General features: G+C 41.0%; 3 protein-coding genes across 4 annotated transcripts; 2 read left to right on the top strand and 1 right to left on the bottom strand.

The window, feature by feature from the left end:
- The first annotated feature begins 1,567 nt into the window (after positions 1-1,567).
- LOC123448755 lies at positions 1,568-2,504 on the top strand. The gene is made up of 2 exons (XM_045125752.1): positions 1,568-1,881; positions 2,243-2,504. The coding sequence occupies exons 1-2, from the start codon at positions 1,568-1,570 to the stop codon at positions 2,502-2,504; spliced, it is 576 nt and encodes a 191-aa protein (XP_044981687.1).
- Positions 2,505-7,037: 4,533 nt separating this feature from the next.
- Positions 7,038-7,769, top strand: LOC123449781 (nucleolar protein 9-like). The gene is made up of 2 exons (XM_045127111.1): positions 7,038-7,105; positions 7,224-7,769. Exons 1-2 carry the CDS (start codon positions 7,055-7,057, stop codon positions 7,461-7,463), a joined length of 291 nt encoding a protein of 96 aa, XP_044983046.1. The 5' UTR covers positions 7,038-7,054; the 3' UTR covers positions 7,464-7,769.
- A 279-nt stretch (positions 7,770-8,048) lies between these two features.
- LOC123449780 (hypersensitive-induced response protein 1) lies at positions 8,049-12,958 on the bottom strand. Of its 2 annotated transcripts, none has more exons than XM_045127108.1 (6): positions 12,741-12,958; positions 11,009-11,204; positions 10,633-10,753; positions 10,372-10,463; positions 10,200-10,296; positions 8,049-8,568 (listed from the first exon to the last, which is right to left on the bottom strand). In XM_045127108.1, the coding sequence occupies exons 2-6, from the start codon at positions 11,195-11,197 to the stop codon at positions 8,213-8,215; spliced, it is 855 nt and encodes a 284-aa protein (XP_044983043.1). In that variant the 5' UTR covers positions 11,198-11,204; positions 12,741-12,958; the 3' UTR covers positions 8,049-8,212. The 2 variants fall into 2 exon arrangements, with proteins under 2 accessions (XP_044983043.1, XP_044983045.1); XM_045127110.1 differs by having other exon boundaries at positions 11,009-11,200; positions 12,741-12,901.
- Positions 12,959-16,082: the final 3,124 nt, after the last annotated feature.

Raw genomic sequence — 16,082 nt, forward strand, 5'->3', positions numbered from 1 at the left:
AAGAAGCAATTGTGGTTAATAAAAGTAATATCAAGACATATAAACCCTCTGAACAAATAAATATAGAACCTAAAGTTGCAATGATTAAAGACCACTAGTTGATAACATAGATGATCATGTTATATACTTCTGCGATGGAGCATCACGTATTGCTAAACATGATCATAATGATAAACATAAATTTGTTGTTGGCATGCCTGTTATTTCTGTTAAGATTGGAGACCATTGTTATTATGTCTTATGCGATATGGATGCACTAGTGAATAAATGACTAGCCACAACTCTTGTTGATTGCGCACCACTTTCACACAACGCGAGCACTTTTTTTAAAATAGTGTCGGCGTCAGCTAAATTAGTACGTCAATTGTAAACGGTTAGTGTTAGCGTGGCTATTTTTAGACACATCACAAATTTGTTGACCCACATGTACTCACTGTTTAGAAGATGATGGTGGCGTTGAATTTATATGCATTCCATAGATAATTAATTAGTGTTGCATGCCAGGTTATTTTCCACGAGGAATAATAGTTTCCATATAAACTAGTATTTGAAGTATTTGAAGATAATACTAGTAAAAAATAACAAATATTTTATATTACATTTTTGATATCATTATTTCTACGAGTTCTAATTTTGAGTATTTAATTATGTTTAGTCTTTCATTAATCTTAATTAGTCTTTTTTATTTTGGTTGTTATTACTATTGTGTTGCATTTTAGACCCACGTCATCAATGGTCCACCCGAGTCAACTCCTACGCCTTAGTAAAAGACCTAAGTCGTCGCCCTTTCATTTCAACCCCCCCCCTCCTTGACCAGCCGCCACCCGTCGCCTACCATTGCCACCCGTCGCTGCCCCATCGCCGCTCGTCGCCACACCGTCACCGTCCAGCAAGGTTCAGTCCACTGCTTTCCCTCCCATTGCATCTCCTTCCTTTCCACTCGCACATCCTTCGTCCATGCATAATCCATATGTGGGATTCATCTATAAGTTTATTTAGGATTGCTTTGTGTAGAAATTCTAGTACATATATATAATGTATTACTTTGTGTGATGTAGAATTGCAATTTGATTCCATGGATTGCTTTGCATAGAAATTTTAGTAATAATCCGATATAAAATCTGATTTTAATAGTGCATTTTGAGTAGAAATTTTTTGATTGTCTAGAATATTAATGATTCAAGTTCAACTTAATTTAACACCATAGTATTCGTTATACTTAGTGTCGCTTCACTAGTCTAGAATCCGATTATATACATAGTTTCCAATATGTTTTGTATAGAATGACGCAACCACCATCATGTCGAGTGTGCAAGTCAAGGTGCGCAACTAGGCTTGCAACTGGCACATTGTTTGGCATTTACTTTGAGTCATGTTTTGTTCCTACAACGGTAATAAATTATATGAACCTTCTAATAGTTTGTTCTTTTGTTTTTATTGCTGTTTCCACTAACGCGTTGTGTGTTTTTTTCTTACGCGAATCGTCCCTTGCAATGTGAGATTGGATTTCAATGAGCTCATTGCTGGAGACTCTGTCATCTTCGACACTCTTGGGGCTCCCTACACTATGGAGGTCAATAAGGGATGGAACATAATCCAGATTGAAGGAGATGAATGGGAGCGTTTCATCGCCCGCATGCATCTCACTAGGGGTGAATTGATCAACTTCTCCTTTAGAAGACAAACTCCAAGGCTGGTTGTTATCTATATCAACTCACATGATGAGGATCCACTTGATGAAGCACTATATGCACAAAGAATGATCAGGCTGAGTGAGGATGAAATGGACAAACTCTGGGAAAAACTTCCGCCACGTGATACCTACATCGGGATGCCATTCATAACCCGCCTGACAGGGACGATGGTTAACCGTCATTTCATAGTATGTTACTTATTATTGTAGTAATTTTATGGTATGCTTAGTGTGTAGAATTTGATGATATGCTTAGTGTGCTAATGTGCTAGTATAGTAATGTGATATGCTTAGTATATTACTGTGATGATGTGCTTATAGTATAGTAATGTGATATACTTTAGTAATGTGATATATTGATTATAGTGTAGTAATGTGATCACATGCTTAGTGTAGTAATTTTATGATATGCTTAGCGTGTAGAATTTGATGATATGCTTAGTGTGCTAATATGCTTATAGAATAGTAATGTGATATGCTTACTATATTAATGTGATGATATGCTTGTAGTGTAGTAATGTGACATGATCATCATATTTGTTCTTTTCATAAATTACCTAAGAGGCTATGTGTGAGTTTTGGCATCGAGCAGGGTGAAGCAGGCATTGGTGGACTACATCTTACCAAAAGGGGCTCCATCACAACCTGTGCTTACGCAGTGGACACAGGCGGTCGCACTATCTTCAGTGCAGCTGGGTGGAGCAACTTCCTTGCTAGCAAGAATCTCCGGGTTAGGAAAGCCGTCTTATTCACTATTAGGAACACCCCACACCATGACTTGAGGATGATCATCGTCATCGACCTCCTTTAAAAGTATGTTTGTGGCCGGTCCATCGATGTGAAATGAACTCCTTATTAACTATGTTAGTTTGCTTGTGTTTGTGAGGATTGTCGTTATTAAATTTCTACCTAGCTCTAGTATTGCTTGTGGAATTGTCACTTATTATTAGCTGGAATGAATTGTTCTATTAGTCTAGTTCTAGTGCCTAAAATCAAATGCTAATATGTGGTGTGATTTTTTTGGCTGCACGAAATGTTCCTGGCGTGCAATGTACATTGCATATCGCTAGATGAGCAATTATAGTGGTGGCGTTGTCCATGTGGCATGCCATCAACACATAGAATACCGCTAATGTGGGACCCAACGCCACCATTATTTTTTAACAATGGCACCATATTGGTGGCGTCGGGCTACCACACCAACAAAGCCCTTTTTGCCACGCCATAGTTAGGCTTTACAGCACTAGTGGTGCTAGTGTTAGTGCCATTCCTTTTACTCTTTATCAAGAAATTGTCCATGATATTGCACCTATTGAGTTAGAAGATATTGATGCTACTATTAGGCTTGAAACAGATAGACTATTTCACGAGTTGGGATTGTTAGAGATGTTGAAGTCTTGTGTGGTAAGATCAGATACCCTATTGATTTCCTAGTTCTTGGATCATTACAACATAATTCTTATCCCATTATTCTTGATAGAACTTTCCTGAATACTGTTAATGCCAAAATTGATTGCAATAGGGAAATGGTTGGTGTTAATTTTGGTGACGTGTCTCATGAATTTAATTTCTCCAAGTTTAGTAGACAACCACGGGATAAAGAATTATCTAGGAAAGATGAAATTATTGGTTTTGAATTGTTGTACCTCCTACTGATCCATTAGAGTAATATTTACTAGACCATGAAAACGATATGCATATGAAGAAAAGAAAGGAAATAGATGATATAATATTTAATTAAACACATATCCTTAAACATAATCTGCATGCTGAAACTTCGGGAGACCGTTTTCCTCCTAAGAGCGATCTTGTATTTGAGTTAAAAAAAGTACCTGATACATTGAAATATGCTTATCTTGATGAAAAGAAGACATATCCTGTTATTATCAGTGCTAACCACGAGTCAAATCCTCTTCCAAATCATCTCTTGATGGACAATAAAGTCATTCAAACAAACGGGGACAAAATCCTTGAAGAATCGCAGAAGATAGGGTTGTTTTCATAGCCCTGGGCGCCTAGTACGAGCGTTGTATGACCTACTATAGTTGTACCACACAATGTCTTCTGCTCTAGAATGCTCGCATGTTGTTTCATATTTTGATTACAATTTCTTTATACAAACTTTCCTTTGGACATTTTTGATCTCGCTGGAAAGCCTGATACAACCACGAAATGAGTCTTCAAATTGGGCTCTTTGGAAAATGTCAAATTATCCAACTTTCCAAAGGGATTGAATAAAGTGCTTGGAAATATTCACATTGATCCCTACCTTAGTACTTTCATCATGCTAAGTTCATGGCTGCTCCAAAACACATACAAACACAAAAACACAAAGAAAACTAATGAAATATAACAAAAACTAAAGACTATGCAATGCTCACGTTAAACGGGAGGCAAACTAGAAATCATGCATAAGAGATATACAAATTATATGAATAGCTCAATGTGGCATGATATATGGAGTTATTATGCAACACATGAGCTTTAAAATAGGTAAAACAGAGCCATCTGAATAAAAAAGAGTACTAAATAATTTTTTTACTTCATTTGTGCCTGTGATAACCTAATCAATGGTTTAAGAAGAACCAACACCTTAAAGACATCAAAATGTATTTTTATATGAAAATGCATAAATATAAAAGTGAAACAATTACCACTGATACAAATCTTAAAACTTACAACTACGATGAGGCAATCCCCATTGTGACACCTATAGGATTGAAAGAGAGTAGCATTATCACCAATACTTGGAAGCCGATATAGCACTCCATGCTATAATTCATCCAATCATCACCACCTCTTATTCCTCAAATTTGTCTTGACAATACTCATAGTTGAGAAATCTCTTTGCATTGATGCGGTAGTAATTAGCAAAAACTAATGCCGCAACTTAATGGGATGATACACGAAAAGGAAAATGGTGTGTCTAGCATTCTAAAACATCTTCACATCAAGATTACCAAGGTTATTACAGCTTACATCGGCAGTGAATGTTTCAAGCTGGTTTTTAACGACACAATAAATCTTGTTTAAGGAAAATCATTAACATGCATATTAGCAAGTTCAACATGTTTGCCTTCGTCAAAATTAGCAAATGAATTCCTCGGATCAAGATAAACAATGCATCTCAACAATTGAGTAGATTTTTTAGCACAACATTTATTGAACCCAATGATAATTTGGTCATCCAAAACATTGACCATTACATATCTGTAGCAGTGATGGGAAGTTACTATTTAACCACCACACCCCTTGAACGACCCCGAGCGAGTATTGTATCATCCATGTTAGGACATATCCAACGCGAACCCTTAAACCGCCCGCAAAAGTTTGGACCGCGTGGTTCGGTCGTGCTTTTCATCCAATGCGGTCTTGTATACGTCGTTGGCTGGTCCGAACCTCATTTTTTCGTAAATTGTAAGCAAACTAGGGGAAGGGGCTTTGCGGGAGTCCATATCGCCGCCACGTAGGACTCCAACACCCTTGGCTCATTGAAAACCCCCTTCCAGTCCCATTCTCTTCCATTCTGCCCCTGCTCCGGCTTGCTTTGCATCCACACCCTCATCATTTGTTGTCGTCGATGTACCCCCTCGGTTGTCGCCCAGACATTGCCGGGCGTCTGTAGCCCCCACCTTGGCGCCCATTCGCCTTGTACCATGACACCGTCCACACAGGATCCGTGTGTAGCCAAGTACCCTCCGACTACTTGTCGACGTCGTCCATAGCGAACACCAAGATTGATAGGTGTTTGGTCAAATGCCATTGAGCTTACTTTTGAACTTCATGTTGTTTTAACAGTAAGAAGGATATCTGACTACTCAGTGAAGGTGGGTGAGTTGTTGTGCGATACATGGTTGGTCGTATCTGCGGACTTCATAGGCACGAGCACAAGGGGCATGGTCTTTTGGCAGCGCATACATGGTTTGTTTCATGCATGAAAGCACATTGCGTCCTATGACATGAACATCATCCATGAATGCAATGTGAAGTTGTTAGCGCATCGATGGTACATCATCCATAGCTCCGTTACAAAGTTTTGTTGCGCGGTTGAATAGTTGGAGGCAATGTGGTCATTGCGCGCGGCAACCACGGTGATCGTGATTTTTCTTCTTCTTGATATACATGTTGATTAATTCAATAATTCAATCAATGTTTCTCTACATGCTGTGTAGCCAGCACGCCCAACAGTGATGTACTACAGGTCGCAGGCAAACCATTCACGCACAACCATTGTTGGATGAAGTTCAAGGGACAATATGTGTGAGACGAGACGTGTTGGCTCTGTTTATTCCCGGCTTGTTGAATTTGATCTATCCATGTAAAGGTTATTGAAATCCGCTTATCTCATTGAATTTGAACTATTATTGTATTAGAGATATTTGCATGCTATTTACGGACGATTTGTGCTATTTTCTATCCGAACTTTGATGAATTCCATCGTGTTCAATGAAATTCGTCTGGTCAGTTGAATAATCCAATCTGAAATGTATGCGGCTACAATTGGATAGTCAACACCTGCATCAGTGTCGGAGGACTGGTCCCCACCGGTCCACGGACGGATACGGTGTCCGGTTTGGAGGTCAACGTTGGAGATGCCCTTAGGCAATAGAAAATTGTGTCTAACAAAAAAGTCATTCGTGTCTTCCAAAAGATGATTCCAACCATTTTCTCTTGCATCTTGAAGTTTCTGCAACATTGCCCCCAACACGGACTATATTTTGGTATTGCCTTTGCAAACATTGTGATAACTCATTGGTCTTTCCCGATAATTTGATCTTAAGATGCAATATGCAAACGGAATCTATTTTTCTGATCTAAAAATCAAGCCAGCTATTTGTTGTTCTTTGTGTTAAATTGTCTACATCATGGATATTTTCTAATACTAGCAAAATATATTTCCACGTCATAATAAACCAACATAAAGTAAAAGATGGGCGCAGCAACACGCGCCATCGATAACCTAGTATGATAATATGTGCACTATTTTTAGTTGGATGATGAAACACACGTGGGTTTGCTCCCTTTGTTGAGACTTTTGCTCTTATCCAAACATACACCGTGCCCAAATTAATCCAAACAGAACTAATTATAGAACTAAATTGCTGCACCCAACACAAGTATAAAACTGGATTGATTGAAGCAAACATTTAGCTTACGGTTGACAAAGTGTCGAAACTTAGTTACACTTATATAGGGATCAATTTGAAACAACCAGAATTAATCTCTGTTCTTTTACCGGAATCATTATTATCTTGACAGAGGCAAGTTAGCTTCCTTTTCCTCTACCTCTGAATTTATTGGTTATGAATCAAGTTCATGTCCGAAGGCTAATCTTGTGGCATCGCGCCCTGCTGTCCCAAAATGCAGATGGAAGCTGCAGATGCAACTCACCCCAAGGAGGAGAAGGACAAGGTAACTATCTGGAACTTGCATGAAACAAAAGAAATATCTCGAACAACCACAGCAATGCAACATGCAAGTCATAAAAATACAGAAAATCTGATGAACACATACATTCTTGTACATTAAGGGACACGCCAAAGAGGCCAAACCGGCGAAGGAAAAGAAGGAGAAGAAGGAGAAGAAAGAAAAGAGCAAGGAAAAGAAAGAGAAGGTCGGAGAGGCAACCGACACGGCCAAGCTGAGAGCGAAGCTAGAGAAGATCGATGTGAAAATCGACGACCTGAAGGCGAAGAAACAAGAGATTGTGGTTCGACTCCTCGAGCTCGAGGGTAAGGCAGCGGAGCCTGCAGCACCAGCGAGCGGCTGAGGTTTCAAGGGGTTGTTGCATTGAGGAAAACAAAATAAATTTCAGACATATCCATAAGTTAGTGCAAGATTTCTGCGACTGTTACGTTATTGTGCTTTGATCTTTCTGGGGCTACATATTTGCATCCAGCATTGCATGATCGTCTAGATTTTGTGCCCATACTTGTAAATGCAATTCGTGTTTCTTTTTTTATCTGAGTTCCATTGTAAACTGTGGCATGAGATTTTGGTCTTGGACTCACGTTTCTTGAAATGTGCTGTATGTCTGCATGTGTTCTTACATCAAGTGAGGAGGGAACTCCTGAGAGGGCGCGAAGCCATGAACCTTCACCTGAACACGCTGCAATTCACATCACAATACGATGAATGCACACAAAATCTAAATACAAAAGAACATATCATTACGTAGTACAAGAACGAGAAACTGGGGTTATTCGGCTAAATTTTACGATGTAGGGAGCTTCAGAAGTAAGAACAATCTCCAAAATTCCAAGGTTTCAGAGAGTTGAAGGAAGAACTAGTAGCAGCATGGAAATTATAGAGTAATAACCATACACACTCAATTCACAAATGGTGGCAAGCACAGTGATAGCACAACTGATATTTTTTACAGAAAAACGAGTGGCACAACCCAAGCAAGTACTGATGTTATCATCCATCTAGGCACAATCTCACATATAGTACTATAAGAATAAGCTGTATGTACTTAAAAGTATGCATATAGAAGTGGCATCCATTTTCCAACACTCCTCAAACCATCCTGCCCTGGAGCTGACCATCTCGTATCTGTGAAGCGATGTCTTTGACGGCGCCAGGCCCGTGAGGGATGAACACTGCTGAAGACTTGGAAGATGCTCCAATATCTTTCATTGTGTCGAAATATTGCGTCACCAAAACCATATCCATGACATCCTTGGAGGAAGTCCCAGGCACATTCTCAGAGAAGGCGAGAACGCTGTCTCTCAGACCGTCCACGATCGCCTGACGCTGCCTTGCAATACCCACACCAGCCAGGTACTTTGATTCTGCCTCGCCTTCAGCCCTCTTGATCTGCAGAATCTTTTCTGCTTCTGCTTTCTCAGTGGCTGCCAACCTCATCCTAGCAGCTGTAACATAAATTACATCATAAAAGTTAAAAACTGCTAATTCAACATATCTGGTAATCTGAGCTGTGAGGTTACAAAGCTGTACAGCACATACTTTTCAGAGGGATAGCATGCAACAGATATTACAATCATGATAAAAGTTTAACTTGTTCTTGAGTACTTTTCAGAGGGATAGCATGCAACAGATATTACAATCATGATAAAAGTTTAACTTGTTCTTGAGTACTAATTGACTAGAACAGTTTGTTACGATTCAAACATACAAGGCCGTGCCTGTGCAAGCCATTCAAAACACATATGCACATCTGTAACCCACTCATTTCCGAACTCAACTATGACCTTGAAAATCAAAGTTGTGAATGAAAAACTAAACAAAATATTGCCTCGTATTTTCAATATATGAAGGTAAAAAATTAAGAGAAAAATATTAGTTATGCGGACAGCATGAATGCAACTATAAGAGTAAAGTTCCATAGCTGATACTTTCATAGAAATATCAGATAGCTACAAATTTAATTTGTATTTCACAGAATTACACGTACTTGAGTGCAATGTTTCAATGAACCACACATCGGTTAAATTCCTATAAATGTAACAGTCTGAAATGTAAGATCTACCTGTCAATGTAATTGTCATGGCAGAAGGGAGTCCAAGAACAGAGAGACAGAGGGAGTAGGCTAGCATATTTTGTAAGTTAGGTGTTGAGATGGGAGTTCGTATTAGGAAAGGTCAAAGGAGTCCACCTGTATTGAGAAAGGTCAAGGGTCTACGCATCTACACATCCAGTATATAAGGATGTCATGTATCTAAGGTTAAGGCGTGAAAGAACAATTTATCTATTATTCTACTTCCCCAAGTTATTCTCTCGTCTAAATACCCAACCCCTCGCGGCCATGCCATTTGGCTATCTTCAGTGTGGTGGTTATCCCGTTGTGGATCAAGGTTCACAGCAGTAATAGGCATCTAGGACCTACTAAGCCAAAATGTGTTCAGTTCTATAAACTCTGTACTTATCTGACAATTTTGGAGAAGAAAAAAGTGCAGTGAAGAATTAAGACAACTTATGTAACTTGAGATGAATTTTTAAGTTGATTTAGCTAAGAACATAGTTGTTGCATGATAGCAACCAAGTAATGGCTAAATTGAAATAGATGCATATGTCTGCAAGTTTAATCTGGGTACGTTTAAATCTTCTAGACTATTTTAACGAATGTGTAGCTACTTGATTCGACTATCCAAAGTAACTCTGTTTATTGGTTAAGACTGGCAAAATTACACGTTTGACACACAAAAAACACAACCTGATGGGTGTGTGTCCCTTGTGTCAATTAAACTGATGAGCAGGAATATACATGTGTGTGTGTGTGTGGTTGAAATACAACGCTGTGGAAGAGTATATATAAATGGGTGAAAATTAACTTAATTAGTGTCGATTTGCAGACCACTCAAGGGCAAGACCGTACCCAATAATTCACCTCATTTCTTCCTTTCAATATGGAAAAGAAATATGTTGTTTGTCGGAAAGCAAATAGTTGCTCCAAATGTGAAATGTAAAACCACAGTTTTATTTTAACTGGAAAACTAGACGGTTGATACTACCAAGGATAAAGGCAAATGGATTTTATACATGCCTGCATTAATCTCATTCATAGCTCTCTTCACATGTTCATCTGGCTCAATATCAACAATCAGAGTTTGCACAATCTCGTATCCGTAGGCAGACATTGCCTACACAGAAGACAAAATTAAATTAGTAAAAAACTACCATATGCTTTAGAAGACCGGTGCATGATGAACAAAAACCTTTTCAAGCTCCTCCTCCACAGCCCTTGCTATTTCATTCTTCTGCTCAAATACATCATCCAAGTTCATCTTTGGAACGCTAGCCCTGATCACTGAACATAACGAATAGAGTTCCATTAGAATTAAATGAAGAACAATAGTAAACATAGAACCACAATGTTCAGGTGAATACATAATGGGACGAGAGAACAAAGCAGATGAAGCAAAGTTGCCTGTGCAGTGAAATTGTGCATTGCCGTTAAAAACATACAGCAATATTACCATCAAAGACATAGGACTGGATTTGCTCCCTGGTGTTACTAAGCCTGTAAAAGGCATCAGATGCCTTGTCAGCAAGAGCACGGTACTGCACAGATGCCACAACGTTGACAAAGACATTATCCTGCAGATTAATCATGATATTCATCGTCAGAAAGCTACAAGAATTCTAAATTTGTTTCCAGTTTAAACTCTAGGTATCCCATTCAGATGAGAAAGCATAGATATTGTATGCACACATTCTCAAGGATGCAGAATGAACAATAATATGGAGTAAAAAACATAACTTCTCATAATTATTTCCCCATGCATTAAAACTGCTTCTGGGACCTTCAACCAAGTATAAGACAATGATCAAATACAGAAGAAATAGGCTTACTTTGGTCTTAGTTTCACATCGGACGTCAAGCTGCTGCACACGCAGAGAAAGATATCCAGCAACCTGCTGCCCCAGGCACCATGGCAAGCAGTGGCATCCAGGTTGCAGGATCGCATCAAACTTTCCAAAAGTCTCCTTGATGGCTACTGTCGATTGATCAATCTGTATCAAACCAAGTACCCCACCCATGGTCTATCTACAAAGGAAGAAACGGTGGATTAAAAATGCTATCATGCGGGGAAAAAAAGCAGGTATCTGTTCTTGCATGATATTGGTTCATTCATGACCACTCTTGGTGAAACTCTCCCAATCAACAAACAAGAGCGTCATGAGACTAAAATCTAATAAACAACAGCATCAATAACTAAACCCGATAGTCATGGCTTTACAGAATGACAAAGGTATGCTTGATAGCATATGCTGGCTAATGTCTCAAACAAAAAAACCAGATTAGTTGCAATATGTAGACATGTCAGGGCAAAGAAAATAGTATTACAAACAACAACATGCAGATTATGTTGAAACAGCATGCCATTACAAATGCAAAAAAGTCCACTCTCAAGTTTGATAACCATGTCTGGAAAACAGAAAATCAATATCACAGGTTCCCACCGCAACATACTTGAATGGAATCTGGGTAACAATCCCAAAATAAAGGTACCATGGCGGCCACAGGAATAAGAAATAAAATCCAGTATACAAAAGCTACCCTTATGAGCTACTAAAAGCATGAAAAGAATAAAAGCACACACATATATGCTTCTAAATTAGCTTAGTGCAGAGTAGAAACCCAAGGCTTGTATGCTTAAGGGTGTTCTTGGGAAGTTGGGAACTATGCGAAGCACCAGTGCACATACATATATAGTGGGAGATAAAGATAATGCTCAATCCTAAACGTTGTCCGCAATGTGATGCCAACTCAGAAAGTGCTTCTAATAATTTATCTTGGGTCAAAAGTCAAATGCTCAACCACAGTAGACTTGTCCAACAAACAATCAATCAGCGCAGCACGTCACAGTCTTTGACAGCGATATACATCTGTGTCTAAGACAAGTAAACAAGAATAAACGGTACAGCCACTTGCCAGCAGTCTTATCTTTGTATCCTACGCCGGTAGAGGTTTTTGCAGCTGTGATGCGGCCACCGTGTCAATAACCCAAGCAATTCACTGGCAACAACTAAGAAACTACGTGCTTGGCTGAAACTGCAAAGCCGTGGGTGGGCCGTGGCCACAGTCCGGAACCGAGTTTTGTAGTACTATGCATCTATCTATGCAAGGATCGTCAGGTGCCGCGAACAAGAGCGCTAGCCTGCAAATTAAGGTGCCAAACAAGAAACATACCACGACACGCGTGACGTCGGCCGTTCATCCCAAGAGATTGTAATAAAGAAACCCTAACAAACCGTCCGCCGGCGCAGGACGAGATGCGGTGTCGAATCCGAAGAGGCGGTTGGAATTGGACAAGGGCCGGAGAAAACATCAAGAAAAAATGCCGTGCTGTAAGGATAAATACCCCCCATCCCCACGAAGCAAAGAGAGCAGCTTGCCCGAATTACTAGTACCGGAATCGATCCCCTCCCCCAAGAAAGCCCTGGCCTGGCTAAAGCGGGGAGGGGAGGAACCTAAAGAAGTCGCTCCGGCCCCTGTTCGTCCGCTCGATCGAAATCGCCGCCGCGGCCGGCCGTGGGGAGATGGGATTGAGAGGGGGGTTAGGTCGAGCAGGAGACGAACCTTGCGGCGAAGGGTGGGCGCCGACGAGCTTGGCTTGCTGGTTGGATTGGTATTGGTACGTCGTCGTCGTCGTCCCGCGTCCGGCCGGTCGTCTGCTCTGCTTGAACGCTTGGTTGGGTTGGCTTCTTCTTCCGCCTCCCCTCCTCCGCCACTTATAAGCTGGGAGAAAAGTTCTTGCGCGTCGAGGAAAACGGAAATAAATAACGGATGGGGATTCCAGCCCGGATGAATAGGGTTTGGATACCATGTTGACCCCACCAGTTATGCATATGGTTTTAACATAAACCCAACCTTATACAATATTTTTTAAATGATCAAATTTATTATAAGAGTTCACAGGAAAACAAGGTATCTCAAACATAATACTGAAATTTCGAGGCCACCGAACCATAACAGCTGCTATATCTGGCCATGGGCAGCCCGCCCCGGTCGACCCGGCCCGACCCTGCCCATGGATCGGGCTCGAGCCTGAATTTTGAGCCCGAAGAGTATGTCGGGGCGGGTCTGGTTTTGGTGCTTTTGCATTTTAGGGAAGGGGTTGTGCCCGAGGCCCGAAGCCCGACGTGATTTAGCAGTGATGGGCCGGTCCTCGGCCTGAAATCTAGGCCCGACGGTCGGATCAGGCCGGGCTCGGGCCTAGGTTTTCTACGTCGGGCTTGATCCGGCCAGGCCAGGTGATGGCCAAGTATAATTATTGTCATCAAAATGAGTTGTCAATGTGTCGTTGGGTCGCTCCCTTACCGAAGCCGGCTTGACCTTGTCGATGACCCCTGGAAGTTTTTATGCGTGTGTCTCTAAGGACCAGCACCCTAGAGCCTCAGTTGTCTTGTTAAACTTTTTTTGCATAGATTTGAAACACCGGATATCAAATATTACCACGTGATGAGAAATCATAACCTCAATGCCCCAAAGAAACAACAATGATCTATACGATACTTTGTTGATTGTGTCTAGACATATGAATTCGAGGACGACAAACTCAAAAAAGAAGCGGCACCAATCGACAAAGCATCACGCCCGCGAAAAATAAAAAGCCATAACCTAAACTACTAACCGGAGCAGAGGCATCAAGATTCCACCCCATGTCGTCGGTTCCCTGAACATCAAGCAAGGGGGATACAGATCCACGGGCTCACCAGTAAAGTCTAGAGGAGAAATTTTGTCGTAGCCCTCTAAGGTTAGTGGAGGAAACAATAGGACTGCCTCTCGTGAACCCGACCTTAGATTTGTAATGCAATATTATTTGATCCCTACACAACTATGCTTTGCACATCAACTTATCTGTGAAACAAAAAAAAACCTCAAATTGTGTTGCTCCCTATACAAAACCAGCAACATGTAATATGGGTCGGAGAGCGTACATCATTTTGTGAGAATATTTGATGACCCACTATTTCAATTAGTGAGGACCTCCCAATGATAATTCTATGATGGATTCCTAAGGTATTATATGTACACTCCTCCTTTTTAAATACAAGAGTTTTAAAAGATTTAGTATGGACTACATACACATGTACTCCATCCATCCGGAAATACTAGTCATAGAAATGGATAAAAATTAACGTATTTAGAACTAAAATACATCTAGACACATTTATTTCTCCAACGAGTAAAATATAGACATATGTTGAAGTATACATTTATTTTATTTTGCTCCCTATGTAATAGACATTGATTGAGATCACTAAAAAGACTTACATATTTAGGAACGAAGGGAGTACATGTTAAGAGAATCTGATGGAGCAAACCAGTCTGTGGTTGAATGGTTAAAAGAACAGTAACATTAGGAAAGTGATATTTTCATCCCAACGGAAATTATGTTCTAAACCTGTCATTGGTGGTCATATTTTTTTGAATTTATTCTAGACCTTCCTTTATTCGAGACCTTCCGATGCATAATTTTTGTAATAAAAAAGAGAGAGAGAGAATAACCACCAGGTTGGACGTGCACGTAATATTCCGCTCGTGATTTTTTCAGCGGAGAGGTGATCTTCGTGCCAACTCAAAAGAAAAGTACAAGAAAATATCTCCATGGATTTAATATTGTTTGACCCGAACCGAACCCTACCCAACCCATTTGTCGTCCCTTGCACAGGGCTCGACGCCGAAACAAAAGAAGCCCTGGATCCGCAGTGACCTGTTGAGTAAACTTACCCGAAATCGCTCCAGCATCGTCGTCTACGTACACAACACACGCAAAGGCGTAATGGGTGGATGGACGGACATGCGTGTACCGAGGCCGAGGCCGGCCCGGAGGGTTTCCCGGAAAGTTCCCCCGAGTAAAAGTCCATTTGTCAGTTGTCACGACGAGGAGGGGCCAACATCGATCAGGAGCTTTTAATTCGCAGGCTGAAACCGGAAAGACGTGTACGTGAAAGTGAAACTCGACACCCCCCATACCGCGGGCTCGTGGCCGCCGGAGTAGCGTCTCGCTCGTGCGAAACCGGTGCCGTGCCTCAGGCCCTGTTTTATCATGGGGGGATGCTAGATCAGTAAGATCAACCGTAGAATTTTATTTCTAGACATTTCAAAAAATTCTATAATTATCTGGTGTGTGCAACTCCCGAGAAAAATCAGCTCGAAATTTGATGCACAATTAGATTGAAAGAAATAAAAAAACAAATTCATATGTGAATAGTATATGAACAACGCTACGCGGCTTCGGTCGACGCGTAATCTTAAAAGATCCGTCGCCTCGGCAACCGTTGGATGGGGTGTGGAGTCATCTAAATTTTTTGACAATATATCTGTGTGGCGTGTATACAAGCTCAACAAGAGACTTGTTGTGCCCACACTTCTACAATAAGGACCTTGTTGTAAAATGAACATGGATTGTTTTTTTTCCTATGATACCTTTGGAACATGAGGCTTGTTACACTCAATTTTCTGCAACAACAATCTTGTTGCAAAACTTTCTAGGCTACTTACTTCGTTCGATCTCTGTAACAAGAGCCTTTTTTGCAGAGAACCTTCTGCAAGCAGAGACTGAGGGAAGGATAGCGCGGTCATGGATGAGGGATAAGAGCGTTGCTCCCACATGGATGTGGCGTTTGATGTTGCATAAACGTCGTCGCGCCACATAACACTAGCACAGTCGTTGTTCACCGTCGTCCGTCGTCGCCATTTGCTGCAACACTTGTAGAAAACTTGTTGCATGAAATTGAGCTCGAGGAGGCGGTAACCATGGTTGTCCACGTTGCTGCTCCCTAGGATAGCGGGAAGCTGTCGGACATGTCTCTTGCGGCGGATGCGAGCGCTGGTGCTCTTCTGGGATGAGCAAACGCGGCTTGTGGTCTTGTTCCAAAGGCAACAACGAAAAGAAATTATGGAGGGAGGGAGGGA

This window comes from Hordeum vulgare, chromosome 4H (genome assembly GCF_904849725.1).
Source record: "Hordeum vulgare subsp. vulgare chromosome 4H, MorexV3_pseudomolecules_assembly, whole genome shotgun sequence".
Lineage (NCBI taxonomy): Eukaryota > Viridiplantae > Streptophyta > Magnoliopsida > Poales > Poaceae > Hordeum > Hordeum vulgare.

Excerpts from the sequence above, each read along its gene's own strand:
- LOC123449781 (XM_045127111.1), top strand. The coding sequence starts at position 7,055 with ATGCAGATGGAAGCTGCAGATGCAACTCACCCCAAGGAGGAGAAGGAC. Across the intron at positions 7,106-7,223 it reads CCAAGGAGGAGAAGGACAAG|GGACACGCCAAAGAGGCCAA; the intron begins GTAACTATCTGG and ends TTGTACATTAAG.
- LOC123449780 (XM_045127108.1), bottom strand. The coding sequence starts at position 11,197 with ATGGGTGGGGTACTTGGTTTGATACAGATTGATCAATCGACAGTAGCC. Across the intron at positions 10,464-10,632 it reads CCAGTCCTATGTCTTTGATG|TGATCAGGGCTAGCGTTCCA; the intron begins GTAATATTGCTG and ends CGTTATGTTCAG. Across the intron at positions 8,569-10,199 it reads TATGAATGAGATTAATGCAG|CTGCTAGGATGAGGTTGGCA; the intron begins GCATGTATAAAA and ends TTTATGTTACAG.
- LOC123448755 (XM_045125752.1), top strand. The coding sequence starts at position 1,568 with ATGGAGGTCAATAAGGGATGGAACATAATCCAGATTGAAGGAGATGAA. Across the intron at positions 1,882-2,242 it reads ATGGTTAACCGTCATTTCAT|TAAATTACCTAAGAGGCTAT; the intron begins AGTATGTTACTT and ends TTGTTCTTTTCA.